This window comes from Mizuhopecten yessoensis, unplaced genomic scaffold (genome assembly GCF_002113885.1).
Source record: "Mizuhopecten yessoensis strain PY_sf001 unplaced genomic scaffold, ASM211388v2 scaffold10829, whole genome shotgun sequence".
NCBI classification, from domain to species: domain Eukaryota; kingdom Metazoa; phylum Mollusca; class Bivalvia; order Pectinida; family Pectinidae; genus Mizuhopecten; species Mizuhopecten yessoensis.
In genome coordinates this window covers 179613-196531 of record NW_018408742.1, presented here as the reverse complement: position 1 = coordinate 196531, position 16919 = coordinate 179613, and the positions used below count along the sequence as shown (strand labels likewise).

Here is a 16919-nt window from a genome sequence, read left to right as displayed (position 1 = left end):
ATCAATCATGCCTGTACTGAACTCAGAACCAATAATAATGTTAAGACAAAATGTCTATATGTATAAAAGATTAAACCACATGCCATTGGCAAAACAGTCCCGCTAATAAAATTGTTCTTGAAGGTACAACATTACCAAAATGAAATATTATTTGTTCTGTTTGTGTACAACTCATAAAGGAATCTTGCATGAGAGATGTAACGTTTGACAGTGGAAACCTTCATCTTTTACTTTGATGATTTTTATTACATTTTAGTTACTGATTTTGGTTTTTATTGATTTTCAGAACACGATATGCTACCCAACATAAATTGATACCTGTAGAGCAGTTGGATTCCATACCAAACCCAATCAAAGTAGCGAAGGTAGGTAACTCTCCACTGACCCCAATCAAAGTAACTAAGTTATTTGTGGTAAATAACACTTCTTAATCTGCTGAAGTGATCCCAATATCCTTGTCATCATATTTTTCATCAAAGGAGTACTACTTCATCAGACTTTTGTGACTGTTTTGTTAGGGTGGAAAAATAATGTTTAATATAAGTAATGATAGATAATGGATGATGATTAAACATAGAAGGAAAACTTAATAACATTTTACCTATATGCTGTATCACTCATATCAGCAATAATGGAGGAGTGTGTACTTAAGCTTGTAACTTGGCCTTAGCCTGCATGTGCGGGGGAGGGGGGGGGGGCAGTTTTCTGGCTTACTACAGATTGTTTTTAGATATCATGCGATGGCTAACTGACCTTCTCTGACCCTGTCAAGCTTAAAAATCTAAACCTTATTGGGGGCTTAGCAAACCAGCCCCCTTTTCCAACCCTACCTCGGGCTTCACCCCTAACCAGCCCCCTACTCCAACCCTACCTCGGGCTTCTTCACCCCTAACCAGCCCCCTACTCCAACCCTAACTCGGGCTTCACCCCTGGACACCAGTTATCAGTTTGCTTTAACTCCAGTACATCAGTCTTAAATGTAACCTCACTCATTATTAGGTCGTACCTTTTACAAAAAACATGAATTTGCCGTGAACTGGTATACAGTTACAGAATGGGTAATTTGGGAAATAGCAAATTTATGGTCGGCGTCTGTTTTCACTGTTGTCATTCGGTTCTAAAAATGTAAAGTTCCTCCGCATAATGGAGAACACCCTGTCTACCAAATGTTTTCATTGGTTAAAATTTTATAACTCCACCTATAAATATTCATTAGGGAGTAGTCCTCTTTCTTCAAGGGAGTAGTCCAATTTTTTGGGAGGGAGTAGACCTCAGATGGAGAGATTTAAGCGATTTTAGGAAAGAGATTTTGTCGTATTGTTTTTATAGAGGGAAAACTCAGTAGAGGTATAATTACATCATGTATGAGTCACTGAAGTGATGCTCTCCTATTTTTCAGTGTGTAAATGATGAGATCTCAGTCGACAAATTCCACCCGGTACTGACGACAAAAGGTTCGGAGATGATTGTCCAGTACGACGAACATCACCTTACCAACGCCTACAAATTTGGTATCATCTACCAGAAGTTCGGCCAGGTAATTATGAGCCCTATATGAATGTTTTGTCTAGGTGAATATTCCTTGGTTACCTGTGATTTGGGTAAGGCGAAACAAGTGCAAAACAAAAAACAGTTTCCTGTCCAGGTAAACTTGATTCCTAAAATAAAGTAGATTATCTTTAATTTTGCCAGGTAAGAATTAATTCTGAATGTTATGTAATTTGGGCAAGTAAATGTACAATACAGCTACTACAATTATTTAAGAAATTTGTTAGATTCATGGAATATTTCTTTTCAAAAGCTATGAAACAAAACTTACTGTGAAACACTGTAGGTGAAACAACTTACCTGGAGAGCTACAGGTAGAATATTGTCAATCAGATTACTTATATTTAAGATACGATTTTCATAAAAGTGACTTTTTGGTGGTCATAATCCAGCAGGTTAACAGCTTGGAAATGTGTCGAATCTTAATCAGGTTTCTAGCTTTGGGTCCCAGCATACATAAATTAGAACCTCATTTTATAGTGTCACCATGCAACAAAAGTTACTTGGATGAAAATAATTTGTTTTTCTGTAAAATTTGGCTTTAAAGACGACAGAGGAGGCGTTGTTTGGGAATGTTTCCCACAGCAAGGCAATGGAGGAGTTTCTCAGTGTGATAGGCGACAGAGTGGCCCTGAAGAATTTCAAAGGGTGAGTAAAATGTGAAAAGGGGCGTAACTCTCACACAATTCTAGACTAAAGATTTATATTGAACATGATATGATGTGTTTCTTGTTTGCACTGGTAAATATTGAGATATTGTAGGGCACAATTATTCTTTAATTCAAATATTTAGCTATATAATTGATAGATATTTTTCTTGGATGGAAACGTCTGCAAAGTTGAAAATACTGTTGAAGAATTTTTGGATTTGGTTGGGGTTTTTTCAGCAAAATTAATGAAGTAAATTTTCACATTAAAATTGATTAACAATTGAAATATGTCATAAAAATATATTCATATACTTTAATAAGAGATGTTATATGGATATGTTTTTATTCAAGTTCACAAGAATAAAATTTCTTGAAATATAAGTTGTCAAAGTTTTTTAAAGAAATCAATAGATTTGTAATATTTTGTTTATGTGTGTTTAGGTTTCGTGGAGGGTTAGACACACATCACAGTCAGACAGGAGAGACATCCGTGTACACACATTTAGAAGACAAGGAGATCATGTTCCACGTGTCGACACTTCTCCCCTTCACGGAGGCCGACCCACAGCAGCTACAGCGCAAACGTCACATTGGCAACGACATCGTCGCCATTATCTTCCAGGAAGAAAACACACCATTTGTGCCAAACATCATCGCCTCACATTTCTTACACTCGTATATTGTGATACAACCCATTAAAGACCCATTGACCCAACATACACGTTACAAGGTACGTACTTCTCCTCCGTAGCCTCCAAACACTCTCTCTTGTTACAAGGTAGATAACTCTCTAGCTGGAGTTGTTTATTTACCTGACCAATGGATTTAACACCTGTGTTTATTTGATTACAGGTGTCTGTTACAGCAAGGGATGATGTGCCGGAGTTTGGACCTAAACTGCCAAAGGATGGAATGTTTGAAAAGGTGAGATTCCCATTTGTTCCTCTCCCTCCCCCCTTCTCTCCAACCACCGACATCCAACAATCTAGGTTTCTTATAAGAGATTGTACAAAGTCACTCTTTACAGTAACACCTCGATATACTGCCCCTCGTTTCATTGCCTTCTCCTTTACCACAAACCTATTTCAATGTCCCTTTATCTCATTTTCATAAGAATTCCTTTATATATTTCTCTCAATTTATCACCAAACCCCTTTTTAACGCCACATTTTCTCTAGACAAATGATGGCAGTATTACAAGGTTTTATTGTATTTAGAAAACCTTATGTTGACATGCCCTTGTACTAAATTTAAAAAAAAAAAACTAAAAAAACAGGAAGTCAAAGATTCCTGTTTGGATTAATGGATAAACAGCACTTGTATGTGCTGAGTTTAAATTGTATTGAAGAAAAATATAGCAAAACAACAAATATTTTCTTGGTTTTTAAGAATTCTGTAAATGTTTTCCAGGGACCAAAGTTTAGAGACTTCCTGCTGACAAAGCTTGTTAATGCTGAAATGGCATGCTACAAAGGTGAAAAGTTTGCCAAATTAGAGGTAAGATATCTTGGAGATAACATTTTTATTTTATTCTTTGTGTTTGTGATTATTCATACAATTAAATGCAGGATTTTTAACAGCATCAAACTTGAGTAAGTTTAGGGCATGAAGGTTTTAGGTGTTTTGACCGGACATTTTCTCAAGGGCTTATGTCAGGCTTGCCAACCCTCCCTTTTTTGGAGGGAGACTCCCAATTTTGGGCCCTTAAATTCAGTATTTCAAACCAGTGAAGTTGCTAAACTATTCCTATATTTGAAGATCTATTGATTTCATCGAAAAAATAACTCAAATTATGTCATTCTAAAGGGTTACTTTGACCTTAAAAAAAAGTATATGTACACAGTATATATTATTTATGTTTTTACGCAGAATCTCCCCCAATGGAAATTTCAAAAGGTCAGCAATTAAAGTTATGTTTGGAAAATATTTGAAATTATTTGACCATCCTGTTTTATAATATCAGGAGTAATTATGAGATTTAATAATTTGTCACCTGAAAGTATTTCATTTTTTTGGCATTCATCATTGCAGGAGCGTACGAGAGCAGCGTTACTTGAATGCCTTCACCAGGAACTGCAACGCAAACACATAGAAGTGTTCGGCATGCTCCCAGTACTCAGCTGTAAAACTGAGAGTAAAACATTCATCGAGTCGTTCAAACGTGTGTTAAGTACCAAAGGTAGAAACCAGTCAGACATCAACCTCCCGTTGTCAGCGAGACGGAATGGCACCTTCCTACCTACCGTCGGTGAGGATGATAAACCGTCCAGTGTGAGTAAACACAGTAGCGAAATGGTCACCTTTAAGTGTTGTGACAAGGTCAGTCCACATCATTCCCACCATGCTCAAACTTCTAATGGACCCACCATGTTAATAATGGATCCACCATGTTAAAACTTCTAATGGTCCCACCATGTTAAAACTTCTAATGGTCCCACCATGTTAAAACTTCTAATGGACCAAACATGTTAAAAACTTCTAATGGACCACCATATTAAAACTTCTCATGGACCCACCATATTAAAACTTTTTCATGAAATAAATTTCACAACTTATCCTACTGATAACCTGTTAATGGCCAAAGTATTTATATATAAAGAAGCAATGTTTTAAACTTAATGTTTGTTATTCCAGCCTAAAAAATCACCATCACCCAACAAGAAACTGAGTCGACAATTTTCATCAAGTATTGAGCGGAAACACAAAGAAAAATTGTAAGTTATTTTTGTAGATTCATTACATCAAGTTTATTAGCTTTTAATGTTTAAAGTAAATAAATATTGATGATGATGTATGCATGATGAAGAAATGACATTGACTATAAAATAATATCAAATTTGTGCTCAATTTATATATGTTATCTTATTTTTCTGCTATCAAATAAAAAAATTGTGAACTTAAATGTGTGTGTTTTACAGAGTACAGAGAATAGACAGCCAAAGTACACAGTCCTCTTACAAAACGTGTAGTGCCCCCTCCAGTCCTCAATCTAGTCCCAGTAGTACAGCGTCTGCTCCAAGGTAAGTCTCTTACTGTCCATGTCCCAGTAGTACAGCGTCTGCTCCAAGGTAAGTCTCTTACTTTCCATGTCCCAGAAGTTCAGTGTTATAAGTACATCATTTAGGTACCGTACGTCATCTGTTTTGCAGCTATAGATCATACAAAGATGTGTTGTGGAGCTTCAGTATATTCCCTCCAACCTTATTTGATATGTAATCATTTGTCTTAAAATTAATTAGGGCCAGAATACCCATCATGCAATTTAATTCAGTAGCTAAAGTGTTCACACCCCTGTCTGAAGTTCAACACGAATGTTTCGCTGCCTACTGAACTTCAAAGTAAAATAAACATGACAAAACCCCAAAACATTTCTATATTACAGAATCAGCTATGGTTTGCAATTATCACCATCCAACTCTGAAAGTTCCTTCAACAGTATAGAGGAGTTTAGTACTACACCACAAATGTGTAACCCCGAGGACTCGGACACTGGCATGGTAGGTCACCAGGGGGCGCCACCGACTACCCACAATGCACTTGTCCGGGTAGGACATCTTTTAGTTGTGTCACAGTTGGGTCAAGGTTGCTAAGCATTTCATTTTTTTTTAAAAGGGGTTCACTTTTAGCATTTTGTAATGTTTTGAAAAAAAAATTATGTACGCACTCTAAAAAGTTCTTCTGACACTTCACACAGGATATTGAGATACACCAGCATACCTTGCACTGAGCGCTACAACTCTGCATGTGGGTTTTTTTGCATGTACAAACACTTACATGTTTAGGAATAAAAATCACATAAAATAACTTTGTAAATGTTGTATGTAATTCCATCATTCCATTTCTCTGATTTCTTACAAAAAAAGAAAAGGCTCGGGAAAACTGATTTTTTTCTCTCATGAATATGCATGAAAAATGACAAATACATATTAAGCTTTTCCCTTCATATTGATTCTTTTTAGGTATACAGTAAAAACTTTGTTATACCCAAGTGTTCAAACACCAACTGATCTTATACTTTGAAAAAAATACAATTTACTTCAGAATAAGATTTTTTCAAAATTGTTATTTAATGTATCAAATTGTTGAGTGTGCAAAACATACAGCTGATTACCTGGTCAGTCGGCAGTCACATGTAACAATACAATGTACACACGTCAGTAACATTCCTGTCATCGGGATATACCTGTACTCGACTCAAATTGGCGGTATTAAACAAGGTCAAAATAGTGTGATTTTAACCATTTATTTTGGGAATATGATGACAGATGGGGGTATGCAGGTTTGGCATTACAACAGGTGCATTAACATTGGGGAAATCTGTTCTGAGTAAATTAATGGTGGTATGTGGGTTTGGCGGTTTAATGGGTGGCATTACAAGGGGGTTTTACTGTATATAAATGAAGTAACCTTGACTCAACTACTCTTTTAAGTTGCTGATCTTATTTTAATGACTGTCTAAGCTAATGTGAAAGATACAGTTCCAGGGCACAATCAGCTTCTGTCTGCATGGATAATAAAAAATATATTCATCAGCAAAATGTAAAGATAGGAAACCAAATAATAAATATTGTTGTTAAAAAGAGTTTTACTAAAATTAATTTCATTTACAGGAGAGCATGTCATCTGCAGGGACACCCAATAATTACACAAAACCTTCCATGTCTAACAGTTTCCATGACGATGGATGTGTTTTTATCACAGATTGTGATCAAGGTGAGAAATAGGTTTAACCTGAATATACAAAACCTAAATGGTTTTTTCACATTGATTTAACATTTTTCAAACATTGTGATTAAACATTTTTCAAACATTGATTTGAATATAGTATTTTCCATTTTTAATCCTGATTATGTAAAAACATGATCTTGTTTATTTTAAATACGTACTATGAAGCTCCTTTAAATTTTAACTTTATTTAGATAAAAGTAGATTCACATTGATAATACCTCTAACACCTCTTCTGTTGTAGGATGTGATACCACCCGACAGCAGCTAGAATTCCTTAAAACAGAAGTACAAAAGTTAAAAAATGAGAAAACGGATTTAATTCGCCAAAACAAGGTAAATATTAGCATTTATTTTTGGCCAAACGTGTACAGTAACCATTTATATATCTATGCTCACTATCAGTAGTTTGTTTTAGTTTTTTTTAACAGTTTCACATTTCCAGTGCGCTTTTCTGTATTTTCTCATTGAGAAGCCCAAAGAGAGCTATTGCTTAAAGAAACAAGTTTACTCTCAAGCTTGACCCTGGGTACAGGAAGGGCTAGCTTTGATCCACATTTGATCATCCTCAGTGAAATTTAAGCAATTAACTTGATATCAAACTTAGTTTTATCATATATATAAAACTCATTAGTCTGTGAAATCATTTGATTTTTCAGTTTTTTTATTTTTTTTAGTTATTCCCTTTGCTTACAATTGAGCCCAAACCTTATAGATGATTATGATGATTCTCATACATTTACAATGTGTACATTCGTTAATTAGGGCATTAATTTTCATTTTGTCTTTGTAGACTGGCCAGAAGGAGATAAATGGATTAAGACAAGAGGTTCATAGACTCAGATTATCTACCATAGAAATCAGTGCTGAAGCTACGGTGTGAAAACACAGTGTTGACTTAATAGGGATTTCTATTGTTATCTTAAGTACGGGTTAAACAGAAGAGGATTTCATTGGTTATCCGAACACTTTCTTCTGTTTATTTGAATGTTTCAACAAACATATTAGAGATTATCTTCAATTTTTTAAGAATTCAGGTGTCAGGAACGAATGTTGTGTGTTTTGGAGGAGAGATCACAAAGTCTAATGTTGGCACAAGTCAGTGGAACATTCTTCAAAAGATTGAAGAAAACCATGATCATGCCTTATGGAAGTACAATGAATTGAAATGAGCTGTTTGTCAGACACGTTAAGGCCACTTCCTGTTTCTAATGGATTTTGGGAAAGACGTTATCACAGGAATTTGTTTTGGGTCCTCGGATTCTTAAACTGCATTCACAGATTAAGAAATTACATTTTCTGGTACGATATACCGGCAAAATTGCTTGATCAGTGATGTGATCTGACAAATATCATATTATTGGTAACTACAGAGTTAACGTTAAAACCTCATGTTTTGTCTGATGAGATGTCGCCATCAAAGTGGGATTTTAACGATGGACTTAAAACACATTTATGTTCTGTAGAACGGTAAAAGATTGAACTTTTATCAAACAGTCAGTATGATACAATTCTAAACTGTGTCAACAAGAACTGTGGATTTTAAGCAGCCTTTGTCATGTATGTGAAGATGTGAGCGATTTTGGACCAAAGGAACTTTATAAAATGGCCATCATTTATCTCGATTCCATGTGGATATTGACTTGAATATTTTCACTATGAAATCATGTTTGATGTCATCGTCATCTTCATCTTTTTTCATCATCATTATCTTCATCATTATCTTTTTCCATCATCATCATCTTCATCTTCATCAGCATCTTTTCCATCGTCATCATCATCATTACTACATGTGCTTTTCAAGTGGTGGCGTTCAGACTTGATCATGTGAGCTTATCGAACCGTCAAAAAGATCATGTGATTTACTTTATTACCATTACATGGATACAGGACTTTAAATGGAACTGACTCCTGATTGGTTGCATTCCCCCTGCGTGTCTCATTTGAAGTGCTATATATAGATATCACTATAAATCATAAATATATACCTATTTTTTTTAACATTCTCAGAGTTGGATATACGACAGATTGCACTTTGTGAATGGCCTCAGTCGGATTGGTTGGAAGACAGTTGCTATAGAAACACATGCATTTCCTCAATTTAATGACATTCACCCTTTAAAGACACATTTGAGCTCTTCCAATTCAAAGGCTTGAATAGTTCATAAAGAAATTTCAGGGGTGAATGAGTTAAAGATGGAAAAGATGTGGCTCTAAATATTTGTCTTTGGAGAACATGAAGCTATTTTTGCATCAATACAGAATGTTTAACTTACTAATCTATATTGCTAATCCCATTTATCAAATCATTGCTTCAGACAATTCAGCTAATATTATTGCATGCATGCAAATACATGTTGGTTTACAAACAATTCTTGTGATAGAAATTCCTGGACTAATTACCATGAGATGAGTATGAAATGTTGTCCTCAACTGGTGTTCAGTGTAGGTATTTTTTTTTTGGAACCTGCATTTATATGATTTATTAGGTGAGCCTTTTTTTAACATTGAAAAGTGAAATTCAAGGAAATTAAATCTTGAAAATTTGACTAAAAAGCATATTTTAGTATTTTTTAACCAATTACCAAAGACACAGTTCCAGAAATTACTATTTCATTTTGAATCATTTGAAATTTTGCATTACAAATCCAATCAAGCAGGAAAAAGGTATTAAATTATGATATTTTAACAGAAATGATTATTTTTTGGATATTGATTTTGTGTTTTCTGTTTATATAAGTTCACCTGATATGAAAGTATATTCTATATTTGAATTTGGCATGAATCAACTTTATAGCTTGACCCTATAGCTATATGAATACTGTGTCTAAACCCCAGAATCTATGGAGACTGTGACTAAACCCCAGAAGCTATGGAGACTGTGACTAAACCCCAGTAGCTATGGAGACTGTGACTTAACCCCAGTAGCTATGGAGATTGTGACTAAACTACAGTAGCTATGGAGACAGACTAACCTACCATAGCTATGGTGACTGTGACTACACTCTGGTAGCTATGGAAACTGACACAACCCTAAGTAGTTATGCCCTTGTGACTTAACCCAAGTAGCTATTGATACTAGAACTAGATACTGCGACACAATTTGAGAAGCTATGGGTACTGTAACACTTCCCCAGTAACTATGGTTACTGACACAACTGTAAGTAGCTATGTCCCTGTGACTAAACCCCAGTAGCTATGGTTACTGACACAACTGTAAGTAGCTATGTCCCTGTGACTAAACCCCAGTAGCTATGGTTACTGACACAACCGTAAGTAGCTATGTCCCTGTGGCTAAACCCCTGTAGCTATAGTTACCGACACAACCTTAATTAGCTACGTCTCTGTGACTAAACCCCAGTAGCTATGGTTACTGACACAACCGTTAGTAGCTATGTCCCTGTGACTTAACCCCAGTATACGCTAGTAGCTATGGCTACAGTAAACACATACCTTGTTGCTATAGTAAAGTAAATTACTTGTCCCAGATGTGGCATCAGTGGTGCTATAAAATAGAGATTTATCATTTACAACCATGTGCAATATATTTGTATAAAAGTGTGAATGTTTCTTAAATGGAAATTTGTTCAATATCATATGTTTATTATATTATTGCATTCTAAATATTGATAAATATGCTCTGTTCAAATGTCAAAATAAAAACAAATCTAGTCTTATGGAAAAAATTACATTTTTGTTGTGTTGCTTGTTTATATCTACACATTTAATTGACTGATATAGAATACAAAAAAATGGGTAACAGATGAGACAGAACAGGGTAAGCCAAATTAGTAAAATCTGAAAATTCATTAAAATCTTTATTATTAATTTTGTATAATAGTACGTCACATCTTTTCAAAAGAAAATGTACAAGAGTTATGATATCTGATTTGTAGCTCTTTGTGGTGAAGTGCTCTAAACTTTGTTCAAATAAATTACCTTGACCCGATTTCAAAGTCATAGGGGTCAAATGTGTTTAAGAAAAACCAAGAGAATGCTAGATTCCTCTTGGAGCTTCTGAGAAATGATGATAACATTAAACTTCAACAGTGAAACTCAACAATGACCAGCTTGCAGCCATCTTGTTCTTATGATTGGTTACAATATTAAATATGCAGAAACCAAGCTACAAAAAATAATAGAAACAAATTTTAGTTCTGTCAAACTTCAATGTTGTAGCCATTTCGTTCTCTCTCTAAATTGAAAATACATAATCAAGAACCAAAACACCCTCATGTGAAATTTGAGAAAGACTGCACTAGAGTCTAGACCTTTCTGCAAAATAGCAACAACAAACTTAAGTTAAATAATCCAGGACGGCCACCTGCCAGCCATGTTGCTCTGATCAGTTGCAAAATGAAAAGTGTGCAGTCAAGAACCAAGGGGAACCCAAACACATAAAATTTGAGAAAAACACATCAACTATATCTTTAGAAATTGTAATTCCAAGAAAGCCACTTACAAAAGATAGGAGCACATCTTTGTCCATGTCATTATGTTGAAAGTCAAGGCTATTTAAGGTAGACAATCCTTCAATCTGATTGATGGTTTTCACTCCAAAACTTAAATCACAAAATTAATGAGGTACACATGTACAACCAAAGGCAGACACCTGTACTTCCCGTAGCCTTCCTATACCTTTAGACGGGTTCATGCTGATGTCAATTAGATGCAACACAAAGTTCAATAGACATCTGTGCCCCTCACTCTATTTTTGACACAAACAACAGGTCATTCGAGTCATTGTCGCCACCTTTACTATCTGTGCTCCAAAGTCTACGTCTTCTAGCGAGCACTAGTGGCAGTATTCCCTTTGATGCATTGGACAACACTTCGCTCCGATTGGTTAAAAGTTGGGAAGCTAATTTTATGAATAAAAGTTTCTTCCGGTTCCGGACACATATTACTTCCTTATTTCTTGTAATTTAAGACAAAACCTGAGAAAGGTTACTTTGAAAGTAAACTTGTCTTGTAGCTGCAAAAGAGTGAAAATCAATGTAAACCTATTTTGAGGGGTAGTATTTTATAACTTTACTACAATTTCCTCCTTATTCACAAACAAGTCTCCACCACCATACCCTTCATGTATACAACATTGAATTTAACTGGAGCAAGAAGTTGTATATGCTTAACATGTACTTCAGGAGGAATCTTTAAAGAATACTCCTATTTTTCCACAAACATCAGTGTTTTATACATCATCAATGAATTGGTTTCCATGTCCCAGAGATGCTTCATACCAAATTTTCTCAAAATTCCTGAAGCCTTCTCAATATGCAGACTTTTTAAATAACTTTATGTACATGTAAAGTCACTGTATTTTCTTTTGATCTCTACAACCACTGAATTGAGTGTTTGAGCGTCTTGATCTTCTCTTGGCCTTTACTAATTTACGTCTTAACTTAACCCCTGAAGACACATTTGGACCCTTCCAATTCAAAGGTTGGAATAGTGCATTATGAAATTTCAGGGTCGAATGAGTCAATGATAAAAACATGACTTTGATCTAATCCGAAACCAGGATATGCAGACGAGTTGTACAATATAATGCACACTAATCATGTCATATTTTACAATAATTTTCAAACGTATACCATTATCAGCGATGTACAATTCCACCTGCCGGACACCAGGGGCTCAGTAGATTATATGTCGGTGCTAGTGAAAAATGTCAGTATTTTCCATGAAAACATTGTGCAGATTAGTAGCATTTTGTAAAAACTGCCTCAAGGTCAGTATTTCAAATATGAAATTGTACATCCCTGATATTAAATGTAATAAAACATTTCAAAAGAAAGCACAACACCAACATTAACTCCAGCCCACTTCTTTACTTCATACAAGGAAACAACATGTGCACAATATACATTTAATGCACAACTTTCATAATTTTTTCTTCTGATTTACAAAGATGACGTTTCAATTTCCTACAAACTATTACACAAGAATACAACTTTCAATCTTGGCAACTATGCATATCATGTACTCTGTGGGGGGATACATTTATATCTATCAATGACTGGATAGACCAAATTTCTATAATTTAACCATTCAGCCACCATATATATGAAAGTTTGTAACCTCATGAGTTATACAAAGATGTGCAGCAAACTTACAATAAATTCTTAACCAATGGCAATACTGTTACTTGTAATTCGTTATGAAGATATTTTCGCATTAATTTTCAACGAAAAATTATCACAAAATTCAAACATTGTTCAGATCATCATTTAGACACAATTCAACAAGAAACCAAGTGGTTATTCATTTTGCATATCCAAAACCTCACAAATTATGTAAATAAGATTTTATTCATCCTGCAATAAGCCTAGGGGGTCACACATAATATCTTGACTCAAAGTAGGAAAACATCTTATTACAGGACAATGAAAAAGCATAATTTTGGCATTTCTATTGAGCTGCAACAGATATACATAGGTGGGCTTATCACCAGGCTTGGGCTTATTGCTTGATAAATAATGTGTTTACACAAATAAAGTGATTTTACTGTATTTGTTATTCCATATATACTTGTCTTTAATCATTCAAACTGTTTATGTCTTGGAATTTAAACCCACACATACAGAAGACCTAGTTACTACAATTCCTTTTTCTCCTCAAATAGATTTGTCCTGTATCCACCACGCCGAGCTTGTTGGATTATATTCTCCATAAAAGTGTTAGCATCAAACACCTCGCCTTTACTCCTAACGCTTTCTAAGTGTTGCTCACGTCTTGCCTCTCGTTTCTTCAACTTATATAATAATTCTTTTCTAATCTCTGATTCTCGCAATTTTCTCCACTTTCTCAACTTGTGCTTCTTTCTCATTCGTTTCCTGATCTTAAGGATATTTTTAGCTTGTTTTGCTACATCATTTGTATTTGAAGTTGGCATTTCAATTTGATCAGCTGAGGAAGAACTTGGCAAAATTATTTCTTTTTCTATGATAGATGTTAAATTTGGACAATCGTAACTAGTAGTGGTTGTGTTGGTAATGTCAAGAATGGCCACTTCTACCAGACGAAGTGATGGGCATTTATACTCGATGTCTAATCCCTGAGACACAGAATTCAAAGCACTCCTGGTACCCGAGTCAGATGCTGCATGTTCCTTTACGTCGAGAAATACTCCTGGTGGCAATCCTGGACCAGTTGGAGGATGAAAACCTGGAAATAAAATTCTCTATTAAAGCAAAACTTTCATCACACGGATAAAATATACCATTTTGTTTTCTTTTGAATTTTGAGACCATCAAATGAAGTGCTGCATTTTTGTAAGATCCATCACTGTGACTGAATCGTATTTTTATCAATATTTAGTGAACATAACTTTTGCAAACCTTTATTATAAAGTGAAACTAGACGGTATAGCATTTCTCAAATTTGATATTTTATAAACAGTATATATATGGAAGAAAAACTCATTTGCTGACAGAAGCATTATGAGACATGACTATTAGCTAAAACATTGATGAACAAGATTAGAAAAGTTTTGAAAACTTCAGCAGGTGCTCACAAAGAAATAACCCAAACTGATCTCTCTGACTTAGAGTGTAATGTGATATATATATACAACATGCTGTCTTGTCATAGTAAATATAATATTTCTCAGTCTTTAAGGTATGACAGAGAAATTTCAACCCAAGTGTTGATATTCTTAATAATCTAACTCAATTCCTGCTTGATGCTGAGGGTTAGACATTCAAAAATGTTGCCCCGAGGGTTTAGATTTCTCTAGAATACACTCACGGGAGGGGTTGATTCTTTTTTCTCAATAATTTGTCCTAAACAATGGTTATCAGCAGTTATAATCTTGTTTATTTCCTGTTTATATGTTCTCTCCTGTAGAAAGCTAGTTGTAATCTCAAAGTTTATTGTTCCTTCAAATGTGTTATGACGTCATGTAATTGTGCTGTCATAGACTATCGGGTGATTGGGACACCCTAGCCTCAAGTGTGATAGAGAAACCTAGAACAGGTAAAAGGGGAGACGATTCTAGAATTGGTTGGTAAAACATTCATCTGTGAAGTTTCTTCTGATCATGTGTCCTTGACCTTTAGTGTACAGCCTTGTGAGTGTATTCATGTACATCTAACAAGTCATAAACAGAGTAACATAAATACAGCAGCCTTTCGATGGCCTTGACCTACAGATCCTGAGGTGTTGTACAGATCTGTGTACATTGCTTGACACAGTCTTTATATCAAAATACATAGTTTCATGAAATAATGTTCAGTAGTTCAAAAGTTATAGTCCATGTACAAGCATTGCAGTAATTCAACATTTGACCTCTGCGGTGAACTTGTTCTTGGGGGAAGCCTGGTTACAGATGGTTCAAAAGTCATGGTCCAAACATGCATTACGATTATTTGAACTTTGACCCGCTGCTGTGATCTTGACCTTGGGGATACAAGTGATAATTGATTACAGGTGTACACACCAAACACACTAAAAGAGTTTAACTGCTAAGCCTACACATATTATACTGTGTTGATGAATTAAGCATAGAAGATCTCCCAAGCAAGTACAATCTATGGATATTGGACTTTGATAGCTCTACAGGAATTATTATACTTCTCAGGAAAGTATATTTTATTTGCAATTGGTATGACAATGAATGAACAATAAATGCCTATATTTGATGTGTGTTTTTTTTTTGTTTCTTTTTCAAAACAAATCTGATTAATATTGCCAAACCTCTTTATAACACCAACATTATGTTGGATTTATAATTAAGTATGTATACTACTGCATTTACATTTGTTGATAATATCAGCTGTGACAGATCAAAGGCAGACAGTAGTAATATGTAAGTATTAACATAATGTGTAACAGTATACCTGCTGTGTGGGTTGACATGGATGCTGCGTGTCCATGTTTACAGCTGGTTGCTATGGACACTCGTCTCAGTTTGCTACACAGCCTACCAACAGATATGATTGCTCTTGCGGCCATCTTGCTTGACACAGTTCTGTGAAAAATACAATAGTATTATTATACAATGACTATTTTATCATGTATATAGAAAATGTTACACAAAGATATGAAATTCTGCACAATCGCTACACATTGATGTATACCTATATTCACAGTCAAAAAATTATGACCGTAAGAGATATTTTCCCTTGTCCTATAATGCAAGACTTTCTTCTGTACCATATTGATCATCAATTTCTTCAACCAAATGAGCTTAAGTTTCCAAATCAGCAGAGTCTATAGAAATTAAAGCGCCTAGCACTTTTTTCTAAATATTAGATGATCTATGTTTTAATAATGTGCTAATATATATTCAAGTTCAACGTGTGCAAAGCACCATCTGTTACACAAATTTAAATATGAAAATATTTACTGTACATGTGTAGAACACAGCATTGTGTTTATAATAGAATAACTTCTGTTACACAAATTTACTTTCTCTATTTGCATATAATGATAGTTAGTGTTTTATTTCACATTTTATTCCAGATTTCCATCACTAATACACAAAACAGGCTTTATTTTCAGAAAAATTACTTTGCAAGGGGTCGATTATATCATCAATGGGATTTGCATTCTTACCGAAAATTGATCTAAACCCCCCCCCCCCCCCCAAAACGTGTAAAATTACTATGAGCACACTAGTTTAGGTCCAAATATAGCTGTAACCAACTCTGAGGTCCTTGTGTGTCTAACTGGGATATTAAGAAAATGTTCCGTAAAAGAACTGTTGGTTGACTGCTGCAAGTTTCAGTGTCTATCACTTGATCACCATGTAAAGTATTGATAAATGCGCGTTCCTGATGCATGTCATAGATTTGAAAATCAGAGGGTTGGCAGTAAGGTTACCGTGTTCTGTATAATTAAAGTAAATAAATACCAGATAGCGGATGTCATTGATTTCTTTACAAGTCATCTGCTCTGCATCAAGGGCGCAGCCATGTTTCCATTACTCTCTAAATTTCGGCAAAATATTTCATTCGTTTACATAAAGAGAAAAACAGATCTAAACTATCACAA

At 34.9% G+C, this 16919-nt stretch overlaps 2 protein-coding genes across 10 annotated transcripts in view; one reads left to right on the top strand and one right to left on the bottom strand.

The window, feature by feature from the left end:
- LOC110462783 (rap1 GTPase-activating protein 1-like) overlaps positions 1–10595 on the top strand; it is a 232555-nt gene extending 221960 nt beyond the window's left edge. For 8 of the 9 annotated variants that reach the window (XM_021516948.1, XM_021516950.1, XM_021516951.1 and 5 more), the window contains 13 exons: positions 287–365; positions 1400–1537; positions 2096–2196; positions 2640–2928; positions 3051–3122; positions 3609–3695; positions 4230–4469; positions 4833–4912; positions 5117–5218; positions 5581–5743; positions 6809–6911; positions 7168–7259; positions 7717–10595. In XM_021516948.1, the coding sequence (XP_021372623.1) occupies positions 287–365; positions 1400–1537; positions 2096–2196; positions 2640–2928; positions 3051–3122; positions 3609–3695; positions 4230–4469; positions 4833–4912; positions 5117–5218; positions 5581–5743; positions 6809–6911; positions 7168–7259; positions 7717–7806 (1636 nt within the window). In that variant the 3' untranslated portion in view covers positions 7807–10595. The remainder of the gene's footprint in view (positions 1–286; positions 366–1399; positions 1538–2095; positions 2197–2639; positions 2929–3050; positions 3123–3608; positions 3696–4229; positions 4470–4832; positions 4913–5116; positions 5219–5580; positions 5744–6808; positions 6912–7167; positions 7260–7716) is intronic. The other variant, XM_021516949.1, reaches the window with a different exon arrangement.
- A 2144-nt stretch (positions 10596–12739) lies between these two features.
- Positions 12740–16867, bottom strand: LOC110462744. The gene is made up of 3 exons (XM_021516878.1): positions 16780–16867; positions 15764–15894; positions 12740–14090 (listed from the first exon to the last, which is right to left on the bottom strand). The coding sequence occupies exons 2-3, from the start codon at positions 15876–15878 to the stop codon at positions 13522–13524; spliced, it is 684 nt and encodes a 227-aa protein (XP_021372553.1). The 5' UTR covers positions 15879–15894; positions 16780–16867; the 3' UTR covers positions 12740–13521.
- Between the last annotated feature and the right edge of the window lie 52 nt (positions 16868–16919).